Source organism: Oryx dammah, unplaced genomic scaffold, assembly GCF_014754425.2.
Source record: "Oryx dammah isolate SB20612 unplaced genomic scaffold, SCBI_Odam_1.1 HiC_scaffold_17, whole genome shotgun sequence".
Classification (NCBI taxonomy): Eukaryota; Metazoa; Chordata; class Mammalia; order Artiodactyla; family Bovidae; genus Oryx; species Oryx dammah.
Genome location: NW_024070201.1, coordinates 28,529,463 through 28,543,985, shown reverse-complemented (window position 1 = coordinate 28,543,985; position 14,523 = coordinate 28,529,463). Strand labels below are relative to the sequence as shown.

The window sequence follows — 14,523 nt, the reverse complement described above, 5'->3', positions numbered from 1 at the left end:
GCTCACAACCAGGCCTCCCAAACACATAGTCCAAATGCTTTATTGTTCTGCTGAGATGCTTGCAAATACTGAAAAACATCCAGCCCAGGCCCGGCAACCATGGTCCAGGGCTGGGGAGCGGGACAGGGAGGTGGGCTTAGTGTTAAGGCGCGAAGGGCTGAGCCCAGACACCTGGAGGCCTGGGCCTCTGCTCTTCACTTCATCCCCATTCTGAGGGGAGGGCAACCAGACCCTCGGGCTCACCCTCCTGCTCAAGACTTCCTCCAGGGAGCATCTGAACAGCCCTCTGTCCATCAGAAACTCAGCCATATACCAGAACCCCGAGGACGGCCGTTCTAGCTCCTCCTCCCATCCGACGGCTCCTCCCCCGGCCTCCAGTTCCGGCTTCGTCCCTTCTGGCTCTAAGCAAGGCACGAGTGGAAGGGGGCGGGCTGGATGGGGGAGCCAGCAGGCTGTGTATGGAGGCCTGGAGACACAGGCAGGGGGCCAGGGTGAAGGTGTTTAGTCCCTCCCCCTATCCCCAGCAGGAGATGCCCAAGGGCCTGGGCTGGAGAGATGATGGCACGTACCCTCAGATGGGCCCACAGCTGAAGCAGTGGGCTGAGCCACAGAGCCATGGTAATTAGTACGTAACCATGGCAATGAAGCAGTCACTATGGTGACTGGTGGTGGGTCTGCAAAAAGGGGCTGGGCTGGGACCTCAAGGATGACAGTCTCTGGTCCTTGAGCAAAAATCATAAAAAATACAAACGCGGCACAAGAATGGGACAGAGCAGGGTTTGGGAATTACACCGCCTGAGCTGTTACCCCACTCTGGATGCGGCGCTACTCAGCCCTCAAGGCCCCTGCAACGGGGGCTGAGGCAAGGGGGATCTTTGGCAGATTCTGGTACCATAACGTGTCCTTTAGAAAAGAGAACACAGGCAGGGAGCGCAGGTGCTGGGGGGGCCCCCTCTATGACGGCGCCTCAGCCTGGGTGGGCGCCAGGGCAGGACCCTAACAGGCTATTGCAAGTTCTGGGCTCCCAGGAGGTGGCAAAGCCCCCTCCTCAACTTTTATCTCCTGGCTGGTTTTTCGGGGCTGGGGGCAGAGCTCAGAAACCCACAGGACGAGCTCCTTCCAGAACATTACAGAGTCTCTTGTACAAAAGCCCCAGTCATGCTCCGCCCTCCAGGGCCTCTGGGAGCCCAGGGCGCGACTCCCTGTCCAGAGGCAGGTGGGGCAGCAGGCGGCTGGGCATGGCTCTTGGGTCCAGGGGGCCCCATTCAGTCAGTTCATGAACTGAGTGTAGCCCTCTGCCCCCGTGACAATGACGTCCATCCAGATGCGCATGGCCTCTGCAGAGGGGGCCACCATGTAGTACAGCCGGTCGTGGGTCTTCACGCAGAAGGTGAGGGCCGGGTTCGGGCTCTGCGGAGGGAGAGAGCAAGGTCTGAGCCAGGGCCCACCGCCGAAGCTCAGCCCGAAGCATCTCACACCCGCCTGGCCATCCACCCTTCTTCTCTGCCTCCAGGACGCCCTGAGTCTTCCATAGGCCTGGAGCCAAGTCCCCACCATCCCAGGCTGGGATGTCCCCTCCTCACATCTGGGGCAGTCCGCGGACCTCAGCAGGGCCATACCCTGCCAGGCAAGGACACCATTCCTTGGCGCCCTCGGGCACAAAGAGGATACCAAAAGAATCAGATGCAAAGGGATGACCAGAGTCCCCTCCCAGTAAGAAAGGAACAGATGGAAAGAGCTGCGAGAAGGGTGCTGGCCCCAGGCCCCCAGCGGAGCAGAGACGAGGACTGGAGCAGGCGTCGCGGGCCTGGTGGGACGGAGGCAAACGGCCCCAGCCTCCCACAGCCCCTGTCCATAAAGTCCTCCCACCCAGACCTCATCTCTGAGGGTACCCACTCTCCCTGTAGCCTCCCCGCTGCACGGCCCGCCCCCATGGAGGGAGACGGCCTGCTGGCATCTCAGGGCCGGGAGCCCAGCGAGCCCCCTCAAGCTCATAGGAGCTCCCTGCTCTCTGCACCCCACACTCCGGTCGGTGGGGAGGGGAGGGACTTAGGGGAGAGTCAAGGAAGGGTCAGGGGCCGGGGAGCCAGGAGGCGTTAATACGCGGTAGTTCTGGTTAGAGGTGTGTGGGGAGGGGTACCTCAGTCACCATAGTGAAGCTCAGAAACCTCTTCTGGGAGAGGGAGAGAGAAAGAGAAAGTGTACAAGAGAATGAGAAAGGGGTCCAAGCCTCTGAAGTGAGCAGGCTGGAGGCCTCTACCCCCAGAGCCCCGCTGGCCCACCCTTTCCCCAGAGCTGGCCCTCACCTTGGCGGCACTGCGCAGGTGGTCATAGTATACCTCCTCGATGGCCTGGAAATAGATGACCCCCTTCAGCTTCGTCTCGTGCTTGTCTGCAAAGGAAGACGGGCTGGGCTCAGGAGGCCTGTGGTGCTTTAGGTCAAGCTCAGCAGACACGGAACATCCCACCCAGGAAGTGGGGTGACTCCCGGGACTCCGAAACAGAGCCCAGATTCTGTATCAGTGTTCAGCCTTGCCCAGAATGACAGAGGAGGCAAATCAGAACTCCGCTGAGATACCACTGCTCACCTATCAGAGCAGCAAAAATAAACACAGAACACGGCACACTGGTGGCACTTCTGTGGGGAGACGGGCAGGATAATCAACCTGGCGGGGGCATAAATTGGTGAGCCTCTTGGAATGACTCAGCTTCTTCAACCAAAGTTAGAAAGGTGTTTGCCCTTTGAGCCAATTTCAGCACTTGGAAATTTTATCTTACACCTGTACCTCTCTCTCTGTGAAAGTCACTCAGTCATGTCCGACCCTTTGTGACCCCACAGACTATACAGTCCATGGAATTCTCCAGGCCAGAATAGTGGAGTGGGTAGCCTTTCCCTTCTCCAGGGGATCTTCCCAACCCAGGGATCAAACCCAGGTCTCCCGCATTGCAGGCAGATTCTTTACCAGCTGAGTCACAAGGGAAGCCCAAGAATACTGGAGTGGGTAGCCTATCCCTTCTCCAGCAGATCTTCCCAACCCAGGAATTGAACCGGGGTCTCCGGCATTGCAGGCAGATTCTTTACCAACTGAGCTACTAGGGAAGCCCCACACATGTACAAAAGAAAACATTTACAAGATGCACCATGGCAGTAATTATAGTCATAAAAGATTAGAAACAACCCGAGTATCCATCAAGTGGAGGCGGCTAAGTAGAGTGTGCCATGTGATGAAATACACCTAGCTATTTAACAGAATAACGAATATCTGATATACACATTTAGAAATAAATCTACAAAGATTTCCTTGGTGGTCCAGTGTGAAGATTCTGTGCTCCCAATGCAGGGAGCCCAGTTTCGATCCCTGTGGGGAACAAGATCCCCCATGCCGCAATTAAGACCCAGTGAAGCCAAATAAATATTTAAAAAACAAACAACACACTTCAAATAATCCATGACCAAAAATAAAGTTTTTAGATAAATTAGAAAAAATGTTTTTTAAAAATCTATAAAATACATCTGGATATCAACTTCTAGACACTGATATATTTGAGATGGAAAGACCTCTAAGATAACATAGCAGGAAAACAAGGAGTGTGTTGGGTGCTACCTTTTGTGTAAGAAAAATGTTAAGTCACTCACTCATGTCCAACTCTTTGCAACCCCATTGACTGTAGCCTGCCAGGCTCCACTGTCCATGGGATTCTCCAGGCAAGGATACTGGAGTGGGTTGCCATTCCTTTCTCCAGGGGATCTCCCCAACCCAGGGATCAAGCCCAGGTGTCCCGAATTGCAGCCAGATTCTTTACCATCTGAGTCACCAGGGAAGCCCCAAGACTATTGCAGTGGGTTGCCATTCCCTTCTCCAGGGGATCTTCACGACCCAGGAAAAGGGGTAAGAACACATGTTTGCATATGTTTATATTCCCTTAAAGAAACTCTAGAAGGACACACAAGAGATTAATAAATGTAGTTACCTGTAGTCAGAGGGGGTGTAATTCTCAATTTAAGCCTTTCATGTGTTTTGAGTTTTGAACGACATGAATGCATTTATCTATTCAACTCAAATAGTAAAAACATGGAAGGCAGCATACAGCATCTGGAGGCCGGGGTGCCAGGAAGGAGGTGGGTAAACCCGCAGAGCAGGGGACCGCTGGGGTGGGAGGGACGGAGCGCTGGCAAGGGCGAGCACAGGCCTGGCCACCTCGTCTGGGGGCGGACACCGAGCAGGCACCACAGCTCTGGGCAGCGAGCCCGAGTCACTAAACTCAGGTGGCAGCACCACCCTCCCCCAATCTCATCATTTCAGGCCTGAGGCAGGGGTCCTGGGTCGGGCTGCCGCCTCCTCACCCGCCCCTTCCCACCCCTGCCCTGGTGCCGAGGGGGGAGTTTCCCACAGCAAATCAAATCCTGCTGCCTCAGCTCACGGGCTTCTCTGCCAGCTCCCTCACTGGAACCCGCTGCCTCCTTGGCTTTGGCAAAGGTCCCTGACAGGCCGTTGCCAACACGTCCCTCCGGCCTTGCCTCACTTCCCTCCCCTGCACCAACCCTGGGTCTCTCTGGCCAGGCTGAGCTTCTCGCGGGCCCTTATCAATCCACTCTGCCGACACTGGAATGGCCTCCAACACATTCCCTTAGCAAACTGCCTTCAGCACCTGTTGCAAATGTCACCACTACGGCGCCCAGTCGTGCTCCCCCATGCTCCCGCAGCACGGTGCTCCTCTGTACAGAACTTACGGTGCTGAATCTGAACCTTCCTTCAGGAGACTTTCCTTCCCTGGTGATCTAGTGGCTAAGACTCTGAGCTTCCCATGCAGAGGCCCCAGGTTTGGTCCCTGGTCAAGGAAATAAGATCCCACATGCTATAACTAAAAAATTCTGCATGCTGCAACCAAGACCAGGCACAGTCAAATAAGTAAACATTAAAATTCTGAAAGAGATGGGAATACTGGACCACCTGACCTGCCTCTTGAGAAACCTGTCTGCAGGTCAGGAAATAACAGTTAGAACTGGACATGTAACAACAGACTGGTTCCAAATAGGAAAAGGAGTACGTCAAGGCTGGATATTGTCACCCTGCTTATTTAACTTCTATGCAGAGTGCATTTTGAGAAACGCTGGGCTGGAGGAAGCACAAGGGGGAATCAAGACTGCCGGGAGAAATAGCAATAACCTCAGATATGCAGATGACACCACCCTTATGGCAGAAAGTGAAAAAGAACTAAAGAACCTCTTGATGAAAGTGAAAGAGGAGAGTGAAAAAGTTGGCTTAAAGCTCAACATTCAGAAAACTAAAATCATGGCATCCGGTCCCATCACCTCATGGCAAATAGATGGGGAAATAGTGGAAACAGTGACTGACTTTATTTTTCTGGGCTCCAAAATCACTGCAGATGGTGATTGCAGCCATGAAATTAAAAGACGCTTACTCCTTGGAAGGAAAGTTATGACCAACCTAAAAAGCATATTAAAAAGCAGAGACCTTACTTTGCCAACAAAGGTACATCTAGTCAAGGCTAGTTTTTCCAGCAGTCATGGATGTGAGAGTTGGACTATAACGAAAGCTGAGTGCCTAAGAACTGATGCTTTTGAACTGTGGTGTGGTGTTGGAGAAGACTCTTGAGAGTCCCTTGGACTGCAAGGAGATTCAACCAGTCCATTCTGAAGGAGATCAGTCCTGGGTGTTCATTGCAAGGACTGATGTTGAAGCTGAAACTCCAATACTCTGGCCACCTGATGTGAAGAGCTGACTCATTTGAAGAGACCCTGATGCTGGGAGGGATTGGGGGCAGGAGGAGAAGGGGACGACAGAGGATGAGATGGTTGGATGGCATCACCAACTCGATGGACATGGGTTTGGGTGGACTCCAGGAGTTGGTGATGGACAGGGAGGCCTGGCGTGCTGCGGTTCATGGGGTCGCAAAGAGTCGGACATGGCTGAGTAACTGAACTGAACTGAATACCTTAATGACCTGGATAACCACAATGGTGTGGTCACTCACCTAGAGCAGACATCCTGGAGCGTGAAGTCAAGTGAGACTTAGGAAGCATTACTACAAACAAAGCTAGTGGAAGTGATGGAATTCTAGTTGAGCTATTTAAAATTCTCTAAGATGATGCTGTTAAACTGCTGCACTCAGTATGCCAGCAAATTTTGAAAACTCAGCAGTGGCCACAGGATTGGACAAGGTCTTCATTCCAATCCCAAAGAAGGGCAATGCCAAAGAATGTTCAAACTACTGCACAACTGTACTTATTTCACATGCCAGTACAGTAATGCTCAAAATCCTTCAAGCTAGGCTTCAGCAGTATGTGAACCGAGAACTTTCAGATGTAAAAGCTGGGTTTGGAAAAGGCAGAGGAACCAGAGATCAAATTGCCAATATTCGCTGGATCATAGAGAAAGCTAGGGAATTCCAGAAAAACTTCTGCTTCACTGACTATACTAAAGCCTTTGACTGTGTGGATCCCAACAAACTGTGGGAAATTCTTAAGGAAATGGGAATAGCAGCCCACCTTACCTGTCTCCTGAGAAATCTGTATGCAGATCAAGAAGTGACAGAACCAGACATGGAATAACGGACTGGCTCAAAATTGGGAAAGGAGTATGACAAGGCTATATATTGTCACACTGCTTATTTAACTTATATGCAGAGTACGTAAGGCAAAATGCGAGGCTGGTTGAATCACATGCTGGAATCAAGACTGCTGGGAGAAATACCCACAGCCTCAGATATGTAGATGATACCACCCTAATGGCAGAAAGTGAAGAGGAACTAAAGAGCCTCTTGCTGAAGGTGCAAGAAGAGAGTGAAAAAGCTGGCTTAAAACTCACCGTTCAGGGCTTCCCTGGTGGCTCAGTGGTGAAGAATCCGCCTGCCAGTGCTGGAAACACGGGTTCGATCCCTGGTCTGGGAAGATTTCACATGCCGCAGAGCAACTAAACCCTTGGACCACAACTAACTAGAGCCTGGGCTCTAGCGCTGGGAGCCACAACTAGTGAAGCCGGGAGCTCTAGAGCCCATGCTCCACAACAAGAGAAGTCACCACAGTAAGTCCGTGCAACTTCTAGCAGCCCCTGCTCGCTGCAATCAACGGAAAGCCCGTGCAGCATCGAAGACCCAGCACGAAAATAAATAAATTCATAAAAAGTTAAAAAACCCTCAACATTCAAAAAGCTAAGATTATGGCATCCGGTCCCATCACTTCATGGCAAACAGACAGAGAGAAAGTGGAAACAGTGACAGATTTTATTTTCTTGGGCTCCAAAATCACTGCAGATGGTGACTGCAGCCAGGAAATTAAAAGATGCTTGCTCCTTGGAAGAAAAGTTATGGCAAACCTAGACAGCATATTAAAAAGCAGAGACATCACTTTGCCAACAAAGGTCTATATAGTCCAGGAGTTATGTACGGGTGTGAGAGTTGGACCATAAAGAAGGCTGAGCACTGAAGAACTGATGCTTTTGAATTGTGGTGTTTGAGCAAGTTTGAGAGTCCCTTGGACAGCAAGGAGATCAAACCAGTCAGTCCTAAAGAAAATCAACCTGAATGCTCATTGGAAGGACTGATGCTGAAGCTAAAACTCCCAATTCTTTAGCGACCTGATGCAAAGAGCCGACTCACTGAAAAAGACCCTGATGCTAGGAAAGACTGAAGCAATAGGAGAAGAGGGCGGCAGAGGATGAGAAGGTTAGATAATATCACTGACTCAATGGACATGAATTTGAGCAAACTCCAGGAGATAGTGAAAGACAGGGAAGCCTTGCATGCTGCAGTCCATGGAGTCACAAAGAGTCAGACACGACTTAGCAACTGAACAACAGCAATAAAGCATTAATGAACCCTCCTTTATCTGTTCAGAGGTCAAGCTCCTCCAACCTGGACTGCTATGCGCCGAGCAGGTCCTCAATCGATGTAGAATAAATGAGTTCAAGGAACTGGGATCCAAAGAAGTCAGAGCCCATTATTTAGAGAGGAAGAAAGCACAGACACACATCCACTTAGCTGTGTGACTTGGGTATGATTAAGGGCTCCAAGGGAACACCTACAGGTCACCGGAGGTCATGGGCGTTAAGCGAGAGGACACACTCCCAGGGTTCAGCACAGTGTCTGGCACAATACACGTGGATCTGTCATGACATCATTATGCCCAGCGCTGACGTCATATGGCAGAGGGACCCTGTGTGATGCAGGAGTTACCCAGAGGAGGGCAGGAACCACTCCCAGTGAGGTGGGGCTTCACAGAGGTGCATTCTGATGTGGACCCTGTAGAACGGAGGGGTTTCACGGAGGAGGAGGGAGCAGGATCCCGGAAGGCCAGGGAGAAAGGCAGCATTCTGTTCTCTCCTGGCTCTTCCTTCACTGGAAATAGTAACACATTCCTGCCTCCGCTTCCTCGCCGCCTACCCATCCTCGATGGATTGTGTGCAATCTGGCTCCCTCCCAGCACACAGTGGAAACCGTTTTCTCATCAAGATCCAATCGTTGAATCGAATGGCCTTTGGGTGCACATTACACTTGGCATTTCTGCAGTGTCCATCGTCACCGTAATGTCTCAATTTCTTCCGTAAATTATATTTTTTTATTCCATGACAGCCCCTGCTGGCAGGCACACATCCACTCCTCTGCCTTCTCCATTTCTGCCCTGCCCTCCCCTCCCCGGTTGGTTTCATAGACATGAGGGAAGGTCACACATGCCAAGCGCCAGCTCAGCACCTGGCCTGTGACTTCCCGCCTCCTGCCCCCTGCTTTACTGCGGCCTCGTTTTCCTTCTCCCCCACAAGGGTGGCCCTACCCTGGGGTGCAGCTCCGTCTCTCCCTCTTCTCTGAAGTCTAACTGTCTAAGCTCAGTCTTAGCTCTGCCTCTCAGCTGCTGAGAGACCTTAGGCAAGTTACTTAACCTCTCTGTGCTTAATTTTCCTCATCTGCAAAACAGGTGTAAAACCAGTGCTTCTTTCACAAGATGATGATGATGATTAAATGAGATGATACATGTGGAAGGCTGAGCACAGCATCTGGCCATACACACGTGCAGTAAGTATGATCTGCCACCATCCTCATTATTATTCCAACAGCTTCAACTTTCACTCTGCCTCTAACCTGGACCCTTCTCATAACCTTAGATGCCCCAGGGGCACTTCAACCTCAACGTGCCTAAGATGGAGTTGTCCTCCCAGGCCTGACAAAGTCTGTTTCCAGCCTAGGTGGAAACATGGGGACACCCGTAAGCCTCCCCTCACCCAGGGCCCAGGTGGGCGGGGAGGGCTTCCTGGAAGAGACGGCATTTGTCTGGGGACCAGTTCAGCGGGGGAAGCCGGGTGCTCCAGGCTGCAGGACTCCAGCACCACACACTTCTGGCCCTTTCCCTCCCGGCGCTGAGCAGGACGGCTCTCCTGGCTTTGTGGTTGGGTGGGGCTGGGTGACTGGCTGAACAGGCCCGCTAGTGACTTGGGGACAGACTCCAGCTGGGGAATTTAACCCAGTGCAAACCCAATCACATTTCTCTTTACCCTCTACCACTGCAGCCAGCAGCGTTCCAGAAAGGCATGCTCTGAAGCAGAGAAAGAATCGACACGGGGCAGACCCCCACCAACCCATGACGAACATGGGTACAGATCAGGAGTAAGAAGAACTTTGGTTCTGAGCTCCTGAGATCTTAAGATGGGGTTGTTTCTGCAGCACAGCACAGCCTGTCCTGACGAGGCTATAATATACCATTCTAGCCTCCAAGTGGGAACTGTCCAGAGGGAACTCCAGGGCTGGGAAACCAAGCTGGAGGCTGGGTGCAGAGGGCTGAGAGAGCAGGACAGCTAGGGGGTGCTGCCCCCCAGGCATGCTCAGCTGCTTATCTCAGAGTCTCTGTGGGAACTTGCCCAAGAGGGATCCACAGGACTCCATGCACCCACAGCATCTGGGGTGCCCTACAGCACCCCCATCATTCTTTGTTCACTGTTTGTGTCCCGCAACAGGCTCCAGGGGAGAGGGTTGTGGCCCCCTTGCTTATCATCAGAGCCTAAGATACTTCCTGGGACTTACTAGATGCTCAGTAATACTGCTGGAAAAAAAATGAATGGTTGAACAAAACAAACGAGGTGAGCCTTGTACATTTTCAGAGAGAGGAGAACAAGACCCAGCTCAAGGCCCTGGCCCCCACTTGGAAGCTTCTGGGTGACAGAGCCCAGGGGTCCTAACTCTGGGGCAGTCTAGGGGGAACTCACCCACGTAATAGGAAAGGGTGCGCTTGAGCCGGTCAAAGACAAACCAGCGCTTCTTCCATGACTTGATCTTGCCGCCCATCTTGACCAAGTAGCCACGGCAGACCTGATGGGAGGCAGGGGTGAGGCAGGACCCAAATGCACAGCCCCCTAAACCTTCTTCTCTGAGCAGCAATGTCAGCCCATCACCTGTGCCTATACTCACAGCGGGGCTGTCCCCAGCATCTCTTCAAGCCAGCACGCCTGTCCCGGGACAGAGACTACTGGTATTAGGGCAGGAGCTGAGGCCACTCTTCCAAGGACCCAGGAGGGTCTTCTGACCGTGGGGTCCCCACCAAGGCCCCCAGAGCCCCACATGCCTGTACCTTGCTGCTGAGCACCACGTGCAGACAGGTATCCACACCGTGGCCTGACGACTCGATGTGGGTCTTCAGATCAAAGTCTTCCTTCCGGATTGGCAGGTAACGGGTCAGGGGTCGTGCCTGGGGACAGAGAGCAGGATGAATAGGGGCTGTTCCCTCCCCTGTCATTCCCTGTTCCAGGCCCCTTGGCTTCAGTCCTGAAACCCTACTCTGTCACTCTGGTTTCATGGGGCTTTGGCCCAAGCAGGGACCTGGTGTGCCTGTGCTGACTCCACCCAGGCTTGGGCAAACTGCTGAAAGGCTCTATGCCTCAGTTTCCCAGACAAAGCCGCCCCTGTCCTGTCCCTGCCCCTCCTGTCCTGAATGCAACAAAGCAAAAGAATGCGGTCTTGGAAGAAAAGCCCAGTACGAAGCCTGGTCTTCCCAGGGCGGGCTTTGTTTGGGTCCTCATGTGTAAACAAGGGTTTTGAACTAGACAATCTCTGAGGTCTGTTCCACCTCAAAATTTCTGATACTTATCTAGAATTTTCAGTCAACAGGAATTTTTTTCCTACTCTTCATTTCTAGGAAGAATGTTAGAATGGTATGAAAAGGAAATACCATAGATTATTTAAAGAAGAAACAAAATGTTCAACTTTCCGGAGGTGCCCGGAAATGATGAGCCGACTCCACTGGCTTTCCCAAAGCTGGTGGCCTCTGCAGCCCCACCTGAGCCCCAGGGCAGGGGGTAGAGAAGTTGAGTCCCTGAGAAACCAGAGACAGGAAAAGGGAACTAGGCATACGACAACGATTCCAAGCACTGAGGTGAAACTCCCAGAGTTTCTCATTATTTCTGAATTCTCAAATCAGACAATCTATCCCTTAGAATTTATGTCGCTGCATCATTAGGAAATCAAGGAGCTGCTATCACTGGTCACTGTGGGGTAGGACCCCCCAGCCCTGGGGAGGCCCATGGAGGCCCCACAGGAAGGGATGGCCTGTCTGAGTCTCACGGGCTCTCCCACAGGCCCAGGATCTGGCCCTGGAAATGCAGGTAGATTTTCCTGCCTAACCTAACTTCTCCTTCTGCCTTCAACCCTTCTGCTCAAGGTTCCCGGGTAACGAAACACACCCGGGCTGGATTCTGTGTAAGGATGGGGTTCTTGTCCCAGGGAGAAGCTGCTACAATTGTCTTTTGGAGACGTAAACCGCAAGTCAGGGTGAGTTCAGCCGCTGGCAGTGGGGCCTAGAGCCGAAAGGTCCGGTGGAGTGAGGCCAGGACAGACACCAAGCACTTGGCGCAGGAGGGCACGGGGATGCAGGAAGGGACACGGGGCAGACCCACGAGGCCCCCGAGAGAGGCCGAGGGGAGACCCTGATCTGGACACGGCTCTCACCTCTGGAAGGCCTGCACAGACCCTCATCTCTACAGGGTGGCCTGCCACCCCCCCACAACCCGATACACGCACGCACACACGCATGCACGCACGCGCACATGTACACACACACACACACACACCACCACCCCACCCCACGCCCGGCCTGAACAGACCCTAGTGGGTCCTGTTCTTCAAGGCCAAGCAAGTCGCAGGTAGAATCCTGCTTGGGCAAAACTTCCTGGAGAGAATAGGCTCCACCGCCCAGCATGGGTACCCTGGGCTATCCAGACTCCTCCACAGCCCCACCCCAACCCCACACTCACTCACCTGTGAGAACTGCTTCTCCCGCATCTTGACCTCCTTCTCCACGAGCTGCTGCCTCCGGGCGCTCTCGCTCTGTAGCCTCCGTTCAACCTGCTCCCGCCGCCTCCGCTCCTCCTCCAGGGCCTGCCGCCTCAGCTCCATCTCACGTTCCTGTACCCAAGGCTGGGGCTCAGTGTCCACGGCTGCCCTCTTAACTCCAAGCCCCCAACACCCCTCCTTGGGCTGGGCCAGAGCTACAGGAGACACCCACCTCAGAGGGCAGCCTGGTTTGAGGGGCCGTGGTCCTCCAAGCCCACCCTCCTCTCCAGGGACCGTGCTGACAAGGGTAAGTGCTTTAAAGTGAGACCACCCTGCCTTCAAACCCTGGTTCTACCACCACTGTGAGCGCCAGACCCCACCAAACTCCCTAAGCCTCTATAAGACGCAGCCAAGAGTGCCTACTCCTTTGGACTGTAGGGAAAATTAAATGCAGTCGTGTAGGTAAATGTCCATCACTGATGCTGGCAGGATGGAAGCACTCAATTAAAGAAAAAGGGGAGGGGCTTTTAAAATCTGTATCTGAATTCCTAGGACATGGGTTATTGAAACAACTTTTTCTGACATCGAATGGATTCAGCAATCCTGTGCCAATCACTAAGTGAAGGCCCTTTGAAACTCCAAACATTCACAGTTGACCTTCAAATTTTATGGAAAAAAAAAAAGAACTTATGAAAGCCATTATCAAAAGATTTTAAGTCATTAAAACAAATCATTAAATACAGAGCACATAGGTGATGTTGTATGTCTTCAACACCGGTAACAACTTTCACATGACTAACTCCCATCTACCATTTCTTCCCAGCTCAAAATTTAGAGGAATCTCCTTTTTCTCCTTTTGCCAAGAGATGTTTGCAAATGTGCCCTCCTTTCAAGGGAGTTTAAGATTAAGAGGCCTTCTTTTCCGGTTGGTCTCCTGCTCCCGGGGCCCCACTCCCTTCTCCACAGAGAGAGTCCCGGATAGTAGAGACCGAACGTCTTCAGGATTCTTTATTCAGCCTCCTCCCTGGGCATGGTTTCCCCAGCCTGGCTGTGTCCCAGCCCAGGTCCACCGGCAGGGACTGTGACGTGCCTGCAGCCAACACCTCTGCTCTGCCTTGGATATCTGCCTTCTCTCTGTCCTCATCCTTCAAGCCCCAGTTCCCAACCGTCTCCAAAAGGAGTGACCTGGCACTCAGGTAGACAGGCATCAAAATTTTCTTGGTGGCCAAAGGTCCCCAGAAGCGAACAGACAAAGACTGGAAGTTCCCGTGCAGGAAATTCACAGCTGGACAATGGTTACTGTGCTCCTCCCCTTTTCCTAAGGGCTGTGAAACTTGTCATCTTGCCAAGCCTCCCGATCCCCCGCTCGAGGAACCCAGGCTTGGAAAACACTCTCTTCCTCAGGGACTGCGGTGAGAACAATGTGGGGAAGGGGCCTCGGGAGGGGCGGAGGCCCCCGGCGGGCAGAGGGCAGCCCCAAGGCCCAGGTCTGCCTCACCCTCGACTCCATCAGTCGGCTCTTCTCCGCGTGAGCTTCTTTCAGCATCTTCTCCATTTCCTCAATCTTCCCCATGTCCAGGCCGCTGGCACTGGGGAGGGAAGAGGGGGAGGAGGCAGCCGGTGGAGGTGGAGGCCCCGACGTGGGGAGGACAGGGGCCATGCCCATTAGCGGCCGGGGCCAGTACCTGGACATGTTGTCGGGGGAGCAGACAGAGTTGCCCCCCGTGGAGATGCTGGTCTCCATGCTGTCGGAGCTCTCCAGGCTCAACGTGTCATAGGCGTGTTCACCCTCCTCGCCTCGCTCCCGCGAGGCCGGCAGGTGATGCAGGATGGAGTGGTGCATGAGTGGCGGGAAGCCCGAGGGCCCGGTGGGAAAGGGCGCCGCCCCGTGCAGGGCGTCCCACTGGCACTGCGCCTCAGCCGCTGCCTTCTGCTTTAGCTCCGCCAGCCGCCGCCGCTGCTCCTCGATCACCTGCTGTCCTGCGTGGGGGGGGGGGGACAGAGGATGTCACAGTGGGCACCCCACCCAGCCAGGGAGGACGCCAGCAGCACTACAGACGGAGGGAGGCGGTGAGCGGGGAGAGGTAACACGGAGCAGCCCCCTCGGCCCCCACCAGCTTCCCCGAAGCCCCTGCAGCTCTGGGTCCGGCTACCCTGGCTTCATCGCCTGCACAACTGACCACAGCCGTGTGGTCTGGCTTCAGCATCCTCACCGCATGCTGAGTCCACACGGGGCCCCAAACCTGCCCG

At 53.5% G+C, this 14,523-nt stretch overlaps 1 protein-coding gene across 10 annotated transcripts in view; it reads right to left on the bottom strand.

Annotated features, from left to right (window-relative positions):
* Window positions 1-22: 22 nt before the first annotated feature.
* The window catches only part of PHLDB1 (pleckstrin homology like domain family B member 1), a 49,062-nt gene continuing 34,561 nt past the window's right edge, over window positions 23-14,523 (bottom strand). For all 10 annotated transcript variants that reach the window (XM_040258118.1, XM_040258120.1, XM_040258121.1 and 7 more), the window contains 7 exons: window positions 13,959-14,253; window positions 13,772-13,862; window positions 12,259-12,405; window positions 10,577-10,693; window positions 10,215-10,317; window positions 2,307-2,392; window positions 23-1,410 (listed from right to left, as the gene is read on the bottom strand). In XM_040258118.1, the coding sequence (XP_040114052.1) occupies window positions 1,270-1,410; window positions 2,307-2,392; window positions 10,215-10,317; window positions 10,577-10,693; window positions 12,259-12,405; window positions 13,772-13,862; window positions 13,959-14,253 (980 nt within the window). In that variant the 3' untranslated portion in view covers window positions 23-1,269. The remainder of the gene's footprint in view (window positions 1,411-2,306; window positions 2,393-10,214; window positions 10,318-10,576; window positions 10,694-12,258; window positions 12,406-13,771; window positions 13,863-13,958; window positions 14,254-14,523) is intronic.